We start from the raw sequence: 19,132 nt of genomic DNA on the forward strand, positions 1-19,132 counted from the left end.
TGTTGAATGGTTTTCAGTTCTCCGATGTTACTTCGGAGTGAATTTGTTTAAACCAGTTATTGGCTTTCCTCCTTCTTGCTTTTGCACTAAAACTGGTGAGCCAGTGATCCCACTGGGGGTGTATAGCCAGAAGGGGAGGGGCCTTACACTTTTTAGTGTAATGTTTTGTGTGGCCTCCGGAGGCAGTGCTATACACCCAATCGTCTGGGTCTCCCAATAGGAGCTAGAAGAAAAGGAATTTACGGTAAGTAACAAAATTCCCTTCTTTTTTTTGTATATATATACTTTTATTTTTTATTTTACAGCCGTCAGGGACCGAGTGGCATTGAAGACTAGTTTGAAAGGTGTGTCCTCCTGGAGAGAAGCCGCTGGGCACCGGCCTTTTCAACTAGTCACCTGTGCAGTTTGGTTCCCAGTTGGCTATTGAAGTAGGTTTTATTTTATTTTATTTTTTTTAATTTATTTATTTTTGTTAATTGTTTTTTTTTTTTAAATGAAAATCACAGCTTTTCAGAGTCAAACATACAGGGCTAAAATCATGCAGCCAGTGTCTGAGTCGTGCTTGTGAATGGCAGCCAATGTCTGATTGGTGCCCGTGAATGGCAGCCAGTGTCTGGTGCCCGGGGATGGCAGCCAGTGTCTGAATTGCTGCCCGTGAATGGCAGCCAGTGTCTGGTGCCCGGGGATGGCAGCCAGTGTCTGAATTGGTGCCCGTGAATGGCAGCCAGTGTCTGGTGCCCGGGGATGGCAGCCAGTGTCTGAATTGGTGCCCGTGATTGGCAGCCACTGTCTGATTGGTGCCTGTGAATGGCAGCCAGTGTCTGGTGCCCGGGGATGGCAGCCAGTGTCTGAATTGGTGCCCGTGATTGGCAGCCAGTGTCTGATTGGTGCCTGGGGATGGCAGCCAGTGTCTGATTGGTGCCTGTGAATGGCAGCCAGTGTCTGGTGCCCGGGGATGGCAGCCAGTGTCTGATTGGTGCCCGGGAATGGCAGCCAGTGTCTGAATTGGTACCCGGAAATGGCAGCCAGTGTCTGAATTGGTGCCCGTGATTGGCAGCCCGTGTCTGATTGGTGCCTGTGAATGGCAGCCCGTGTCTGATTGGTGCCCGTGGATGGCAGCCAGTGTCTGATTGGTGCCCGTGGATGGCAGCCAGTGTCTGGTGCCCGTGAATGGCAGCCAGTGTCTGATTTGGTGTCTGGGGATGGCAGCCAGTGTCTGATTGGGGCCTGGGGATGGCAGCCAGTGTCTTGTGCCTGGGGATGGCAGCCAGTGTCTGGTGCCTGGGGATGGCAGCCAGTGTCTGGTGCCTGGGGATGGCAGCCAGTGTCTGGTGCCTGGGGATGGCAGCCAGTGTCTGGTGCCTGGGGATGGCAGCCAGTGTCTTGTGCCTGGGGATGGCAGCCAGTGTCTTGTGCCTGGGGATGGCAGCCAGTGTCTTGTGCCTGGGGATGGCAGCCAGTGTCTGGTGCCTGGGGATGGCAGCCAGTGTCTGGTGCCTGGGGATGGCAGCCAGTGTCTGGTGCCTGGGGATGGCAGCCAGTGTCTTGTGCCTGGGGATGGCAGCCAGTGTCTGGTGCCTGGGGATGGCAGCCAGTGTCTGGTGCCTGGGGATGGCAGCCAGTGTCTGGTGCCTGGGGATGGCAGCCAGTGTCTGGTGCCTGGGGATGGCAGCCAGTGTCTGGTGCCTGGGGATGGCAGCCAGTGTCTGGTGCCTGGGGATGGCAGCCAGTGTCTGGTGCCCGGGGATGGCAGCCAGTGTCTGGTGCCCGGGGATGGCAGCCAGTGTCTTGTGCCCGGGGATGGCAGCCAGTGTCTTGTGCCCGGGGATGGCAGCCAGTGTCTTGTGCCTGTGGATGGCAGCCAGTGTCTTGTGCCCGGGGATGGCAGCCAGTGTCTGGTGCCCGGGGATGGCAGCCAGTGTCTGGTGCCCGGGGATGGCAGCCAGTGTCTGGTGCCCGGGGATGGCAGCCAGTGTCTGGTGCCCGGGGATGGCAGCCAGTGTCTGGTGCCCGGGGATGGCAGCCAGTGTCTGGTGCCCGGGGATGGCAGCCAGTGTCTGGTGCCCGGGGATGGCAGCCAGTGTCTGGTGCCCGGGGATGGCAGCCAGTGTCTGGTGCCCGGGGATGGCAGCCAGTGTCTGGTGCCTGGGGATGGCAGCCAGTGTCTGGTGCCTGGGGATGGCAGCCAGTGTCTGGTGCCTGGGGATGGCAGCCAGTGTCTGGTGCCTGGGGATGGCAGCCAGTGTCTTGTGCCTGGGGATGGCAGCCAGTGTCTTGTGCCTGGGGATGGCAGCCAGTGTCTGGTGCCTGGGGATGGCAGCCAGTGTCTGGTGCCTGGGGATGGCAGCCAGTGTCTGGTGCCCGGGGATGGCAGCCAGTGTCTGGTGCCCGGGGATGGCAGCCAGTGTCTGGTGCCCGGGGATGGCAGCCAGTGTCTGGTGCCCGGGGATGGCAGCCAGTGTCTGGTGCCTGGGGATGGCAGCCAGTGTCTGGTGCCCGGGGATGGCAGCCAGTGTCTGGTGCCTGGGGATGGCAGCCAGTGTCTGGTGCCTGGGGATGGCAGCCAGTGTCTGGTGCCTGGGGATGGCAGCCAGTGTCTGGTGCCTGGGGATGGCAGCCAGTGTCTGGTGCCCGGGGATGGCAGCCAGTGTCTGGTGCCTGGGGATGGCAGCCAGTGTCTGGTGCCTGGGGATGGCAGCCAGTGTCTGGTGCCTGGGGATGGCAGCCAGTGTCTGGTGCCTGGGGATGGCAGCCAGTGTCTGGTGCCTGGGGATGGCAGCCAGTGTCTGGTGCCTGGGGATGGCAGCCAGTGTCTGGTGCCCGGGGATGGCAGCCAGTGTCTGGTGCCCGGGGATGGCAGCCAGTGTCTGGTGCCCGGGGATGGCAGCCAGTGTCTGGTGCCCGGGGATGGCAGCCAGTGTCTGGTGCCCGGGGATGGCAGCCAGTGTCTGATTCATGGTTGTGAATTGAGCCGCATGGCTCCGCTGTCAGGTTCCCTTTAATAACTTCTCTCACTGCCATAATTTTATGATGGGGTCTAACCTGTTGTTTCTTTGAACTTTCCTTATTGTAAGACCTGCCTCACATCTTGACTTTTGTTGTCTAATTGTATATTTTCAGACATTGAAGATCCGTACGACTGTCAGAAATGCAGAATGAGTTTTCCTACGTTAGAAGAGAACAGACAGCACATCCAGATAGTACATTCCAAGGAATACCACCCCTGCCCTTCCTGCGAAAAGATTTTTAGTGCCCCTTCTCTGCTAGAGCGCCACATAGTCACCCATGTGGGAGGAAAGCCGTACAACTGTGAGATCTGTGACAAAGCGTACCAGGTCAGCGATCCACGCCAGTCACCCGATGCCTCCTACTGTAGCCAGGTTCTGTCCTCTAATGATGTCTTTTTTAATATTCACAGCAACTGTCTGGCCTGTGGTACCACAACCGCACTCACCACCCAGATCTGTTCGCTGCACAGAATCACCGTTCTTCCAAGTTCTCGTCCGCTCAGTGCAGCTCCTGTGAGCAGGTCTTTACAAACCCATCAACTCTACAGAAGCACACCAAGATGGAGCATCCCGGGGAGTGCGTGACCGGTAAGGAAAACCTCATTCTAGATTGTACCAACATAACCTGCCGACTGCTTATGTGAACACATCATGGATGTCTAGTATGTTGGTGCACAATACCACGGTGGTTACAACTGCTGGGACCCTGTATGACCACAAGAATGGGGGTCCCTAAGTCCTCTATGAATGAGATGGTTCTGAGCTCACGAATTATGCTCACATGGGACTTTCGCACTCAATCTTTCATCTCCTGTATCCCCCAGTGATCATTATTATTATAAATATTATTTATAGAGCACCATTGATTCCATGGTGCTGTACATGAGAAGAATACATATACAAATTACAATAGACAGACTGGTACAGAGGGAAGAGGACCCTGCCCTTGCGGGATTACATTCTATACGATATTTGGGAGGAGACAGTAGGTGCCATGTAGGTGATGCGGCAGCTCCGGCAGTGGTGATGCGGCAGCTCCGGCAGTGGTGATGCGGCAGCTCCGGCAGTGGTGATGCGGCAGCTCCGGCAGTGGTGATGCGGCAGCTCTGGCAGTGGTGATGCGGCAGCTCTGGCAGTGGTGATGCGGCAGCTCTGGCAGTGGTGATGCGGCAGCTCTGGCAGTGGTGATGCGGCAGCTCTGGCAGTGGTGATGCGGCAGCTCCGGCAGTGGTGATGCGGCAGCTCCGGCAGTGGTGATGCTGCAGCTCCGGCAGTGGTGATGCTGCAGCTCCAGCAGTGGTGATGCGGCAGTGGTGATGCGGCAGTGGTGATGCGGCAGTGGTGATGCGGCAGTGGTGATGCGGCAGCGGTGATGCGGCAACGGTGATGCGGCAACTCCGGCGGTGGTGAGGCGACAGCTCCGGCGGTGGTGACGTAGTGGGGTCAGATTATATGCATTTCTGAACAGATGAGTTTTCAAGTTCCGTTTTGAAGTTTGCGAGTGTAGCAGATAGTCTGACGTGTTGAGGCAGCAAATTCCAGAAGACAGGGGATGCTCGGGAGAAGTCTTGGAGGCGGTTGCATGAGGAGCGAATGATAGAAGAGGAGAGGAGGAGATCTTGGGAGGACCGGAGATTAGTTTGGAGACATATGGAGGAGACAGATTATGGATGGCTTTGTAGGTCAGTGTTAGTAGTTTGAATTGGATACGGTGGGGGATTGGGAGCCAATGAAGGGATTTGCAGAAAGGAGAAGTGGGGTGGTGTTGAGGAAAGAGGTGGATCATTCAGGCAGCAGAGTGAAGGATGGACTGGAGAGGGGCGAGGGTGTTATCAGGGAGGCCAAAGAGGAGGATGTTGCAGTAATCCAGGCGGGAGATTATGAGAGCATGCACTAGAATTTTTGTAGATTGAGGAAAGGACGGATTCTGGAAATATTTTTGAGTTGAAGACGGCAGGAGGTGGTTAGGGATTGGATGTATGATATGAAGGACTAGGCAGAGTCGAAGGTCACTCTGAGGCACTGAACTTTGGGTACTGGGGAAAGCATGGTGCTATATTGTAATAGATAGATCAGGTAGAGAGTGTAGGTGAGACGGAGGAAAGATGATCAGTTCAGTTTTGGCCACATTGAGCTTTAGGAAGTGAGAGGAGGAGGAGGATATAGCAGATAGACACTCCGGGATTCTGGACAGCAGAGATGTGACGTCTGGGCCAGAGCGGTAGATCTGACGGTCATCAGCGTATAGGTGGATCATGAATTTATTATCCCATGGAGAGGTGAGTAATGCTGATTATAGGACAACCCCTTTAATTTCCTTGGGCATCATTTAGATATCTTAAAGAGGAGTTAACATATCTGTTTAAGTAAACCTTCCCCTGTAAATACCAATGCTGGAGCACCTTCCCTATAATGCTGTACTGAACTGTTCCTCTGTTAATACTCCTGGAAATGTATGAATTGATTGACAACCTGGATCTATCATACTCCCTGTACTCTGACTCCGCTCAATCAGTACTGACACTATCAAACAGAGAAGGGCACAAACCATGGAGAAGGGGTATGGCAATGCTCATTTGTCAGCTAACTCATGCGTTTCCAGGCAGACTAACAGAGGAGCAGGACAATGTTGATTTATAAGAAATCTGCTCCAGTATAAAAGTATATGGGGTATACGAGTGATAACTAGTGCAGACATGTGATAACAGATCTATTATTAAAAAATACACTCCAGTGGAGAATTGGGGTAACCTGATGTCTCTGGCATCCTGTCCCTCTTCAGATAATAAGGCGTATGAATGTGAGAAATGTGAGCAGACATACCCATCGTCAGCTGCATTGCAAGTGCACATCAAGTGCAAGCACTCAGGTAAGTGTGGTCATGCCTGCGAGGGCTGCATCTATGGGGAGGGGGGAAAGCAAAACATTGGGCAAATATCCCAGAAAGAAACTGAACCAAAACATCTCACCTATCCAATTAATACTGCCAGGTTGTCACGTCATCATTTATAGGTCATTCTCATCTACTGATAATATATGCTAAAATTAACCCTTATTTATATATGTCTCTGATTTAAGCCCTCTCCAAGGGCTTAAATCAGGGCAAGTTAATGGGAACGTTACATTAAAAATCCTCTATTGGGTCATTTTCTCTATGTTTCTAATAATACTTGTCATTATCAGGGACCCAGCCATTCCAGTGTCTTTACTGCAGCGAGTGTTTCCAGTTCCCGGGGGCCCTGCAGCACCACGTATCCACGGACCACTTCAACGAGACAGAGAACACGTTTGGCTGCGACCTCTGCGGGGAGCTCTTCACGTCTCAGACTCAGCTGGAGAAACACTATGAAACAGATCATCCCGATATAGTACTGGCGGAGCAGGCAGCAAATGCGCAAGTTGTGCAGGTACTATCATTTTTATTTTTTTTGAGCATTCATAACAATGTTAATCACTTGCTGGAATTCAAGGTGGTTAGTAGTCCCTGGTTAATGTGTGTTAGGTAGATGCTGACCATGATTTGGTGGACGTCTGATCATTGGATTGCAACATGAGAAGAAAAAGAGATTACAGGGGAGGAGGAGATCAAGAGAGGAATGACAGGGAGATATATAGATGGATATATATGGGGAGCTAGAGAGGGAGGGGGAGCTAGAGAGGGAGGGGGAGCTAGAGAGGGAAGGGGAGTAGAGGGAGGGGGAGCTAGAGAGGGAGGGGGAGCTAGAGAGGGAAGGGGAGCTAGAGAGGGGGGGTGAAGCTAGAGAGGGGGGGTGAAGCTAGAGAGGGGGGGTGAAGCTAGAGAGGGGGGGTGAAGCTAGAGAGGGGGGGTGAAGCTAGAGAGGGGGGGTGAAGCTAGAGAGGGGGGGTGAAGCTAGAGAGGGGGGGTGAAGCTAGAGAGGGGGGGTGAAGCTAGAGAGGGAGGGGGAGCTAGAGGGAGGGGGAGCTAGAGGGAGGGGGAGCTAGAGGGAGGGGGAGCTAGAGGGAGGGGGAGCTAGAGGGAGGGGGAGCTAGAGGGAGGGGGAGCTAGAGGGAGGGGGAGCTAGAGGGAGGGGGAGCTAGAGGGAGGGGGAGCTAGAGGGAGGGGGAGCTAGAGAGGGAGGGGGAGCTAGAGAGGGAGGGGGAGCTAGAGAGGGAGGGGGAGCTAGAGAGGGGGGGTGAAGCTAGAGAGGGGGGGTGAAGCTAGAGAGGGAGGGGGAGCTAGAGAGGGGGGGGAGCTAGAGAGGGGGGGGAGCTAGAGAGGATGGGGAGCTAGAGAGGGAAGGGGAGCTAGAGAGGGAAGGGGAGCTAGAGAGGGAAGGGGAGCTAGAGAGGGAAGGGGAGCTAGAGAGGGGGGGTGAAGCTAGAGAGGGGGGGTGAAGCTAGAGGGAGGGGGAGCTAGAGAGGGAGGGGGAGCTAGAGAGGGAGGGGGAGCTAGAGAGGGAGGGGGAGCTAGAGAGAGGGGGGGAGCTAGAGAGGGAGGGGGAGCTAGAGAGGGAGGGGGAGCTAGAGAGGGAGGGGGAGCTAGAGAGGGAAGGGGAGCTAGAGAGGGGGGGGAGCTAGAGAGGGAGGGGGAGCTAGAGAGGGAAGGGGAGCTAGAGAGGGAGGGGGAGCTAGAGAGGGAGGGGGAGCTAGAGAGGGAGGGGGAGCTAGAGAGGGAGGGGGAGCTAGAGAGGGAAGGGGAGCTAGAGAGGGAAGGGGAGCTAGAGAGGGGGGGTTGAAGCTAGAGAGGGAAGGGGAGCTAGAGAGGGAAGGGGAGCTAGAGAGGGAGGGGGAGCTAGAGAGGGAGGGGGAGCTAGAGAGGGAAGGGGAGCTAGAGAGGGAGGGGGAGCTAGAGAGGGAAGGGGAGCTAGAGAGGGAGGGGGAGCTAGAGAGGGAGGGGGAGCTAGAGAGGTAAGGGGAGCTAGAGAGGGAGGGGGAGCTAGAGAGGGAGGGGGAGCTAGAGAGGGAGGGGGAGCTAGAGAGGGAGGGGGAGCTAGAGAGAGAGGGGGAGCTAGAGAGGGAGGGGGAGCTAGAGAGGTAAGGGGAGCTAGAGAGGGAGGGGGAGCTAGAGAGGGAGGGGGAGCTAGAGAGGGAGGGGGAGCTAGAGAGAGAGGGGGAGCTAGAGAGGGAGGGGGAGCTAGAGAGGGAGGGGGAGCTAGAGAGGGAGGGGAGCTAGAGAGAGAGAGAGAGAGAGGGGGGGAGCGAGAGCTAGATATATATAATTTTACATGTTGTGATCTAGCCAGGCTTGTTTGTCGTATAAGTGACCCCTCTGCCTTCTGCAGGTTATCCAGGCGGAGGATACAGGAGTGACAGGAGAACAAGTGATCACGTTGGACGAGTCTCAGTTGGCCGGTTCTCAGGTGATTGTGGCGTTACCAGACCCGCAGAGCAGCCAGGCCGCTGGCACAGAACTGGTGGCCGTCAGCATGGAGGACTTGTTTGATGGAACAGTGACGCTTATATGTGGCGATGCCGTCCCTGGAGTGACGCAGAGGACTCAGAGCTAATGACTACTTGCCTTCACCACAGATTCATTATTAGTTATCTATAGCTTCTTTTTTTTTAACCACTTGCGAGTGTTCATTTCATGATTTTATTTCTCTCACACCCGGCCTTCTCGCTTCCGTCGCTCTTTCTTATTTATTTTTTTTCCGCTTTTGTGCATCTTTTGCCGATGGATTAATTCCTTTTACTGACTAGAGTCTGGGCACATTGGCCGGACGTACTAACGCTCAATACAGAAGTTGTATACTGTCTCTGGTGACAATACATCAATAGCTGGTTCGGACTTCTGCACTTCTTACCTAAGGCTGCGTTCCGATCTCTGTTCAGTGGCTCCATCGGGGCTTCTGTCCAAACCCACCAAAAAATGGGTTTTGGACGTATGCGCCGACGGACCCATTGACTATAATTGTGCAGACGGAGTCTGTTATGCACCATTTTCGGGAGTATACGCCTTTTGCAGGCGGACACCCAGACGCAGTCTATTATGTGTGGGTGTCTGCCTCCAGTAAGCGTATACTTCCGAAAATGATGCATAACAGACACGGTGACTCCGTCAGCACCATTATAGTTAATGGGCCCGTCGGCGCATACATCCGAAGCCCGTTTTGCCGGAGATTCGGACAGAAACCTAATTGCAAGCAATGATTAAAGATCCCCGGATTGAAAAATCCTTGTAAACTCAGATCTACTTTAGTTTCAGACAAAGCGTATTATCCAGCAGCCTTGGCCCATTGATTCTTAAAGGGATGGTTTGGACTAGGGCATATGAATGTCATAGAGGAGGTCTCCAGCTGTGCCGCACTTGGCATAGACGCATATTTCATGTGCACCTCATTTCTTTGCCAGGACACTATGTAATAACACACAAAGTGCAGACACCTAAATTGCCTACGGTGATAACACGGTAGGGGTCCAGATTGGACAACCCATGGGTGACATCTGTGTATATGTACAGCACTAGCGAATGCCATGAATGTATAGCACAAGAGCAAACCCTTCACCATTCCCAGTAGGTACCAGCTGTAAATTGGTGACTGCTATGATGGCCGGTATTGGCGGTATCTCACATCCTGGCTGTTTAACCCCTTTAAATACTGTGATCATTAGTCACTGTGGCATCTAAGCAGTTAGACAAGGATGGCTTTCTCGGGCACCCCCTCGATGTGATTGTGGGAGGCGTGATAACTGGAGGCGCCCAGGTCGGCCATCTTTGCACTCCTGTTAAACTCTACCACAGGTAGTTTTCAATCAAAGATGCTTATGTACCCCAATTACAGCCTGTATGGCAAAAAAACAATCCCTCATACAGTTCATTTGCCCTCTTTTTTTAAAAAAAAACATAAATTTTTGGTTATAGCCTTTATTATCAACCTGTAACTTTTAAAGCTTTGATACAAAGTTCCAAGTTCCCTCTTTATATCACAGAGGCATAGTCAATAAATTGCTGTTTGCCCCCAACGAACACACGGGTCAGCAGAAAGAGAAGGGTTTACTGGGTGATGTATAAGACCATGCGGGGTAAAGGCTGCGTTCGCCAAAAATTTCTCATTTCAAATTGTGACTTCTAAGAAAGCTTTGCTCATTACCAAGGGACAACACAAAGCACCTCTAGACCCAACAACTGTTGATTTGGCAATATCCTAAAATCTTAAAGGTATGTATAATATTAAAAGGGGTTGCCAAGCTTATCAGAAAAGCCTGCAGGCACTCTCTGTGCTGAGCACGGCCGTGCAAGTCTAGTTGGAACGTGGCTGGGAATATCCATGTCGTGCACGTCTAGTTGGAATGTGGCTGGTAGTATCCAGGTCGTGCACGTCTAGTTGGAATGTGGCTGGGAATATCCAGGACGTGCACGTCTAGTTGAAATGTGGCTGGTAGTATCCAGGTCGTGCACGTCTAGTTGGAATGTGGCTGGGAGTATCCAGGTCGTTCACGTCTAGTTGGAATGTGGCTGGTAGTATCCAGGTCGTGCACGTCTAGTTGGAAAGTGGCTGAGAGTATCCATGTCGTGCATGTCTAGTTGGAATGTGGCTGGTAGTATCCAGGTCTTGCACGTCTAGTTGGAATGTGGCTGGGAGGATCCAGGTTGTGCACGTCTAGTTGGAAAGTGCCTGGGAGTATCCATGTCATGCACGTCTAGTTGGAATGTGCCTGGGAGTATCCATGTCGTGCACGTCTAGTTGGAATGTGCCTGGAAGGATCCATGTCGTGCGCGTCTTGTTGGAATGTGCCTGAGAGTATCCGTGTCGTGCACGTTTAGTTGGAATGTGGCTGGGGGAGTGTCCGTGTCGTGCACGTCTAGTTGGAATGTGGCTGGGGGAGTGTCAGTGTCGTGCACGTCTAGTTGGAATGTGCCTGGGAGTATCCATGTCGTGCATGCCTAGTTGGAATGTGGCTGGGAGTATCCATGTCGTGCACGCCTGGTTGGAATGTGCCTGGGAGTATCCGTGTTGTGCACGTCTGGTTGGAATGTGGCTGGGAGTATCCATGTCGTGCACGCCTAGTTGGAATGTGGCTGGGAGTATCCAGGTCGTGCACGTCTAGTTGGAATGTGGCTGGTAGTATCCAGGTCTTGCACGTCTAGTTGGAATGTGCCTGGGAGGATCCATGTCGTGCGCGTCTTGTTGGAATGTGCCTGGGAGTATCCGTGTCGTGCGCGTCTAGTTGGAATGTGGCTGGGGGAGTGTCCGTGTCGTGCACGTCTAGTTGCAATGTGGCTGGGGGAGTGTCCGTGTCGTGCACGTCTAGTTGGAATGTGCCTGGGAGTATCCATGTCGTGCATGCCTAGTTGGAATGTGGCTGGGAGTATCCATGTCGTGCACGCCTGGTTGGAATGTGCCTGGGAGTATCCATGTCGTGCGCGTCTTGTTGGAATGTGCCTGGGAGTATCCGTGTTGTGCACGTCTAGTTGGAATGTGGCTGGGGGAGTGTCCGTGTCGTGCACGTCTAGTTGCAATGTGGCTGGGGGAGTGTCCGTGTCGTGCACGTCTAGTTGGAATGTGCCTGGGAGTATCCATGTCGTGCATGCCTAGTTGGAATGTGGCTGGGAGTATCCATGTCGTGCACGCCTGGTTGGAATGTGCCTGGGAGTATCCGTGTCGTGCACGTCTGGTTGGAATGTGGCTGGGAGTATCCATGTCGTGCACGCCTAGTTGGAATGTGGCTGGGAGTATCCAGGTCGTGCACGTCTAGTTGGAATGTGTCTGGGAGTGTCCATGTTGTGCACGTCTGGTTGGAATGTGGCTGGGAGTGTCCAGGTCGTGCACGTCTAGTTGGAATGTGGCTGGGAGTATCCAGGTCGTGCACGTCTAGTTGGAATGTGTCTGGGAGTGTCCATGTTGTGCACGTCTGGTTGGAATGTGGCTGGGAGTGTCCAGGTCGTGCACGTCTAGTTGGAATGTGGCTGGGAGTATCCAGGTCGTGCACGTCTAGTTGGAATGTGTCTGGGAGTGTCCATGTTGTGCACGTCTAGTTGGAATGAGGCTGGGAGGATCCATATCACACACTTGTGGTCACATGACCGCCTGGTCTCGCTGACAGCATCGAAGCATCCTCACAGCGCGCAATGTGAAGATTTACAAGTCTGCAGTCACAGAAACTGACTATAGACTTTCACACAAAGCCTGGAAAAGCCTTTTTAATTTTTGTTTGTTTTTGTATGTTTTGTTCTTGTTTGTTTTTTTAGAATATTGTGAGCCCGTGAGAAAAAAAAATTCTAAATATTCTTCTGACCTGAACTCAACAGCCTATAAACTGTCAGGGTCATGCCCGTCCGTCCGTCACTATTTGTACACATGTGTGAATGCAGCGTTAAGTAATGCTTATTAGGGACGATCGAATATCGCATATATTCGGTAATATTCGGCTTTGCGAATATCTGACGAATAGGTCGCCGCTACGCAAATATTCAATGCGCAATGTAAGTCTATGGGAAGCCCGAATAGTTGCCGAATAGCAACTATTTGGGTTCCCATAGACTTACATTGTGCATCGAATATTCGCAAATCGTCAAATAGTGGCGACTTATTCGGCGAATATGGGCGTTGATGAATATTTGCGGTATTCGCTCATCCCTATTGCTTATCCCTTTAATGCATAGGTGAAGGGAAGAAGAGGATTTGGAGCTTTGTATGAGCTGAACTTATTTTTGACTCATGTTTTATGGTAATTGGCACACAAGTGTTTGTAGAGTAACCAAATTTCATAAATCAATAGTGCACATGAAAATAAGCAACGTTGTTATGTATCTTATCAGAGAAATTTGCTTCTTCCTCCTGGACTGATCATTCACTTAAAATCATGGGTAAAATTTGTATTCATTGACAGTCCCATTACTGAGAAGAGATGACAGTTGGTGCTTATAAGATTCTATGGAAGGGGAGGAACTAGAGGCGGAGACAGACATTGTGCCTAAAAGACTGATAGATGACAGTTGGTGCTTATAAGATTCTATGGAAGGGGAGGAACTAGAGGCGGAGACAGACATTGTGCCTAAAAGTCATGACAGTTGGTGCTGATAAGATTCTATGGAGGAGGAACTAGAAGCAGAGACAGACTTTCTGTCTAAGAGACAAACAGATGACAGTTGGTGCTTATAAGATTATATGGAGGGGGAGGGACTAGAAGTGAAGACAGCCTTTCTCCCTAAAAGACAGATGACAGTTGGTGCTTATAAGTCTACGGAGCAGGAGGAGGAAATAGAGGCAGAGACAGAATCTTATAAGCACCAACTGTCATCTATCTGTCATTTAGGCAGAAAATCTATGGAGGGGGAGGAACTAGAGGTGGAGACAGACTTTCTGCCTAAAAGACAGCTGACAGTTGGTGCTTATAAACTTCTATGGAGAACTGCAACTAGTTTTTAGTCAGAAAGTCTGTCTCTGTTTCTAGTTCCTCCCCCTCCATAGAATCTTATAAGCACCAACTGTCATCAATCTGTCTTTTAGGCAGAAAGCCTATGGAGGGGGAGGAACTAGAGGCAGAGACAGACTTTCTGCCTAAAAGACATGACAGTTGATGCTTATAAGCTTCTATGGAGAACTGCAATTGTCTTTTAGGCAGAATGTCTGCCTCTAGTTCCTCCCCCTCCATAGAATCTTATAAGCACCAACTGTCATCTTATCTCAGTAATGGGAAAATCTGTATTCATTTGCCACATTTTACCTGTAAATTGAGAGTGTAGGATCAGTCCAGAAGGAGAGCTAAGCAGATTTCTCTAAGATATATTACAAAATTGCTTATTTTCATGTGTATTATTGATTTATGAAAAAAACGAAGATGACGGTGACTCTTTTAAACCCAGAACATAGACAGAAGCCGCACTTTGTCAGCTTCAATCAGATTTTGTCACTTGTCCTCACATGCAGCGATTTCATTCTGATAAGTGATGATTCCAGAGGAAATTGCCTTGAAGCAATTAATATAATTTAATCAAAGTAGCTCAAAAAGTGCAGAGAGAAAAAGAGGAAATCTAAAGGTTCAGTGCCGGATTCTCCTTTTAGGCACACAGCTGTACTATGGACTGACATTTATAAGAGCACCCCCCCCCCAATTCACCTTTAGACTAACCTTTTAGTACCCTGCTGGGATCGACTGCTGGTCTAATCTGTGTGGCGGCCTCCCGACGTTTCCCAGACAGGTGATGTCGGATGAGAAGCCTCCTCCCTGTAGAATTTGTTCAGCCAATCCTTCTGTTCTCCCCAGAGAGAATCCGCTGCCAAGTTATTTTGGCAGCGGCTTTTGGAGAAAACCTTGGGACACTCGGGGCGAGCGATCCTGCGTATGGAGGCAGAAGTGATCTTTCTAGACCGGGGTGACCTTGATAGTAAAGTGGGAAGATGCAGGTCATGTAGCAAAATCTGCGATTGTTACAGATTAATCTAATGTTTTTTACACTTATATAAATCTCTCTTTTCTTCCTATGGAAGAACTCTGCAAAAAAAAAAAAAAAAATTTAAAAAAAATTCTGCCTACAAATCCAGGTCTTTTAATGTTCAGAAACGGTTATCGTATAGAGCTCAATAGCTGAAAGATTTTATCATTAATCACCCAGAAAATGTATCCATATAAAGTGTATATCACCCCATCACCGGCAGAGAAAAAAAAGGACATGTCCCTTTAAGAAAAGACGCAGCTGTTTATCTAATAAAACAGATTTCACGCACAGATTGGGGTTTTTGTTCTCCTTATAAAAGTGATTTGCTATTTTCTGTGTTTGTATATTAGAATAAGAGATTATACAGAGTCATCTTTATAAGTAATAAACGTTTTAATATAAAGGTGTTGGCTTTGTTCAATAGAGGATTGTGTACAAAGCTCGACACTGCGCCGTACACTATATAGTGGTCGTTCCTGGGTACTGCACCTTACATACCATTCTTTTATAGGGAATCTGTCACCAGGTTTTTGCTCCCCCATCTTGTCGATGTCACTTACTGAGCTGTTTGCTGTCATTATAATAAAATCAATGTTTTCTCAGTTGCAGATCTAGCAGTTATACAGAGCTCATGAATATGATGGACTACCTGTTGTCCTGTAATGATAATCTCCTGCTGATTATACAGTGATTTCTCTCTCATTTCATTGGGGGACATAGGACCGTGGGTTATGCTGCTGTCACTAGGAGGCTGACACTAAGTATACAAAAACATGTTAGCTCCTCCCTAGCAGTGTACACCCCGAGCCGGAGGCGGAACTATGGCAGTTTTTTGTTTAGTGTCGTAGGAGGCTGATGTGGGCTTTCTTGCACGCCTCAGCCACTTTTTACTTATTTTTTTTACTTTTCATCAGCACGCTCATCGCTCTTACTATTCCGTTTTGTTTGCTACAGGAATAGTCTACCATGGATACCCAGGGGTCCCCAGGGTGTGAAACGGGCACAGCATCGAGAGCCCCTTCCCCTGCTCCATCCCCTCCGGGTACCGTCCCAGGGATGCACAGGGTCAAGTCGTAAATGGCCCCCTCACCTGCTCCATCCCCTCCGGGTACCGTCCCAGGGATGCACAGGGTCAAGTCGTAAATGGCCCCCTCACCTGCTCCATCCACTCCGGGTACCGTCCCAGGGATGCACAGGGTTGAGTCGTAAATGGCCCCCTCCCCTGCTCCATCCCCTCCGGGTACCGTCCCAGAGATGCACAGGGTTGAGTTGTAAATGGCCCCCTCCCCTGCTCCATCCCCTCTGGGTACCGTCCCAGGGATGCACAGGGTTGAGTCGTAAATGGCCTCCTCCCCTGCTCCATCCCCTCTGGGTACCGTCCCAGGGATGCACAGGGTTGAGTCGTAAATGACCCCCTCCCCTTCTCCATCCCCTCTGGGTAACGTTCCAGGGATGCACAGGGTTGAGTCGTAAATGGCCCCCTCCCCTGCTCCATCCCCTCCAGGCACAGTCGCAGGGATGCACAGGGTTGAGCCAACATGGGCCCCCTCCCCTGCGCCATCACCGATGACTACCGTCCCAGGGACGCACAGGGTTGAGGCAGCAACGGGCTCGCCCGGCATCCCCTCCGCAGTTGGTCCTTAGAACCCAACCAGGCCTTCCCGTGTGGCTGAGGGGGTTAAGAAAGCCCACATCAGCCTCCCACGACACTAAGCAAAAAACTAGCATAGATCCAGCTTGGGGTGTACACTGCTAGGGGGGGAGCTAACTTTTTTTTGTCTACTTGGTGTCAGCCTTCTAGTGACAGCAGCATAACCCATGGTCCTGTGTCCCCCAATAAAGACTCAGAGAAAGAGATTTTACGGTGAGTATACAAAAATCCTTCTTTTTATCAAAACTACACTAAGCAGCCCAGTAAGTGACACATCGCTGTAATCGGGATCTCAGCCTCTACATTACGTTGCAAAACCTGGTGACAGATTCCCTTTAAAGAGAGAGTCCACTATTTGGACAAACCCTTCCAAATCTGAGTGTTTGCCACCTTTAAAATAAAAACACGAATTTCCCTTCGACCAGTGTCAGCACCGTTCCAGTGGTATTGGCACTTGCTCTCCCGGGGCTTGTGAAGTTATGTCACGCAAGATTTGCTCTTAATCAGCACTGGCTGCACTCTTCCGCCTTTTGGATGAATTGAGTATCGAGAAGTCAGAGATGCGGCTGTTGCTTACGTCCTATTGATGTATGATACTTCTGAAGGCGGGAGGGTGCAGCCGGTGTGGGGCTCATGTGACTTAAGAACTTCACCTGATCCCTGGGAGAGTGAGTGCCAACAATGCTGGAACGGCACCGGCACAAGAAGTGAGTATAAGTGTTATTTCTCTCCCGTTTCATTGGGGGACACAGACTCAGAGAAAGAGATTTTACGGTGAGTACACAAAAATCCTTCTTTTAACAGGGGCAAACAATGAGGTTTGGAAGGGGTTGTCCAAGTAGTGGACTACCCCTTTAAAGGGAATCTGTCACTAGGGTTTCGCCTCCTAGCCCCCTTGAGAAAGTGGTTGTCCAAGTAGTGGACAACCCCTTAAACCTTCACAACATTGTACAGAGTAGGCTCACAGGGGTAAACTTGCCCCATACCCGTCAGGTAATAGCTGTATGTTACAGCGAGGAGCTGCCGCTAGTCGTTGCGGATGAGTATTTTTGGGGCGCTGTAACACCACAAAGAAATGCTGTAACAAGCGATCAAAAAGCCATATCCATCCCTACAAGGAATCAATAAAAGTTTCATCTCGCCCTGCAAAAAATAAGCCGTCACACAGCTCCATCAGGCGAAAAATGAAAATGTTACAGGTCAGTTCATTGGTGGTTTTCACCACTACAATTATTAAAAAAAAAAAAAAACAACAACAAACTGGACATGTTTGGTATCGCCAATTATTACCAGGTCACTTTTACTAGAACTAGTTTTTGTTTGTTTTGTTCCACTATTTCTCCACATTTTGATTTTTTTTCCCTGTTTTTCAGTACACTGGTAAAATGAATGACACCATTCAAAAGTACAACTCATACCTCAGAAATAAAAATAAAAAAAAATCATGAAGATGCTAAATTCCTTAACAACAAACACTTAGGATGACCACCCAAAATTTCATGAATAAATGGCTTTTTCAGGTGGTAGGTCACTGCATTTTACAAAATTTCTATATTCACATAGCGGGGGTAGACTCCTGACATTCTAAAGGCCCCGTTACATGCAACGACATTGCTAACGAGATGTGATTAGGGTCACGGAATTCGTGACGCACATCCGGCCTAGTTAGCGACGTTGTTACGTGTGACACGCACGAACGACCACTAACTATCAAAAATACTCACCTAATCGTTGATCGTTGACACGTCGTTCTAATCCCAAATATCGTTACTGGTTCAGGACGCAGGTTGTTCATCGTTCCTGCGGCAGCACACATCGCTACGTGTGACACCCCAGGAATGACGAACAACACCGTACCTGCGTCCTCCAGCAACGAGGTGGATGTCACTTTCTTTCGGCTGCTCTTCGCCCCTCTGCTTCTATTGGACGGCTGCCGTGTGACATCGCTGTGACGCCGCACAAACCGTCCCCTTAGAAAGGAGGCGGGTCACCAGCCATAGCGACTTCGCTAGGAAGGTAAGTCCATGTGACGGGGACTAACGATATTGTGCACCACAGGCAGCGATTTGCCCGTGACGCACAAACGACGGGGGTGGGTGCTTTCCATGTTGATGCGTGTAAAGCCCCCTTTATTGTTCCAATGTGTCAAGCCCTAATTTCCATAGCTGGTTACATAAATGGCAGAAGTGATGCTTACTTTCCCTTTAGGTAAATTATATAGCATTAAAAAAAAAAATCAAATGTCCAACTGGGAAGACCACACCCTATATAGTTAAATATATTAGAATAATAAATGTTGGCACACTGCCCTTCCAGAGCCTACATTCAGGAGATGACCCCACTACATACACAGCAGATGCTGGTACTCTTACAAAGCCAGCATCTGACTCCTCTAACAGCAGCAACCAGAGTGAGGTCTGATCGCTGTTGTTAACCGTTTAGATGCTGCTGTCAATCACGGTATCATTTAAATGGCACCATTGCTGCCTCCCATAGTCCCTTGTGACTTAATTGTGGAGAGCTGATGGTGAACTGTGGCAGCTGAAGACCTTTGTGGCTGCCATCTTGGTCTACAGCGTTTCACAGCTGAAATCAGTCAGCACCTGATATACGCAGTCACTGGTTCAGGCAGCATGTATCTGCTGACAGGTTCCCTTTAAACTCCTCAGTTCTCTCCTAGTTCTGGCGGCAGGAAACCATAAATGTATCAATTACAGTGCCTACAAGTAGTATTCAACCCCCTGCAGATTTAGCAGGTTTGATAAGATGCAAATAAGTTAGAGCCTGCAAACTTCAAACAAGAGCAGGATTTATTAACAGATGCATAAATCTTACAAACCAACAAGTTATGTTGCTCAATTAAATTTTAATAAATTTTCAACATAAAAGTGTGGGTCAATTATTATTCAACCCCTAGGTTTAATATTTTGTGGAATAACCCTTGTTTGCAATTACAGCTAATAATCGTCTTTTATAAGACCTGATCAGGCCGGCACAGGTCTCTGGAGTTATCTTGGCCCACTCCTCCATGCAGATCTTCTCCAAGTTATCTAGGTTCTTTGGGTGTCTCATGTGGACTTTAATCTTGAGCTTCTTCCACAAGTTTTCAATTGGGTTAAGGGCAGTAGACTG

General features: G+C 50.2%; 1 protein-coding gene across 1 annotated transcript in view; it reads left to right on the forward strand.

Moving 5' to 3' along the window:
* Positions 1 to 15,064, forward strand: part of ZBTB40 (zinc finger and BTB domain containing 40) — a 172,292-nt gene extending 157,228 nt beyond the window's left edge. Inside the window, exons 18-22 of the mRNA XM_075329390.1 lie at positions 3,121 to 3,335; positions 3,419 to 3,596; positions 5,791 to 5,877; positions 6,192 to 6,415; positions 8,252 to 15,064. Coding sequence (XP_075185505.1) covers positions 3,121 to 3,335; positions 3,419 to 3,596; positions 5,791 to 5,877; positions 6,192 to 6,415; positions 8,252 to 8,476 — 929 coding nt within the window. The 3' untranslated portion in view covers positions 8,477 to 15,064. The remainder of the gene's footprint in view (positions 1 to 3,120; positions 3,336 to 3,418; positions 3,597 to 5,790; positions 5,878 to 6,191; positions 6,416 to 8,251) is intronic.
* The last annotated feature ends 4,068 nt before the right edge of the window (positions 15,065 to 19,132 follow it).

This window comes from Anomaloglossus baeobatrachus, chromosome 11, assembly GCF_048569485.1.
Source record: "Anomaloglossus baeobatrachus isolate aAnoBae1 chromosome 11, aAnoBae1.hap1, whole genome shotgun sequence".
Classification (NCBI taxonomy): domain Eukaryota; kingdom Metazoa; phylum Chordata; class Amphibia; order Anura; family Aromobatidae; genus Anomaloglossus; species Anomaloglossus baeobatrachus.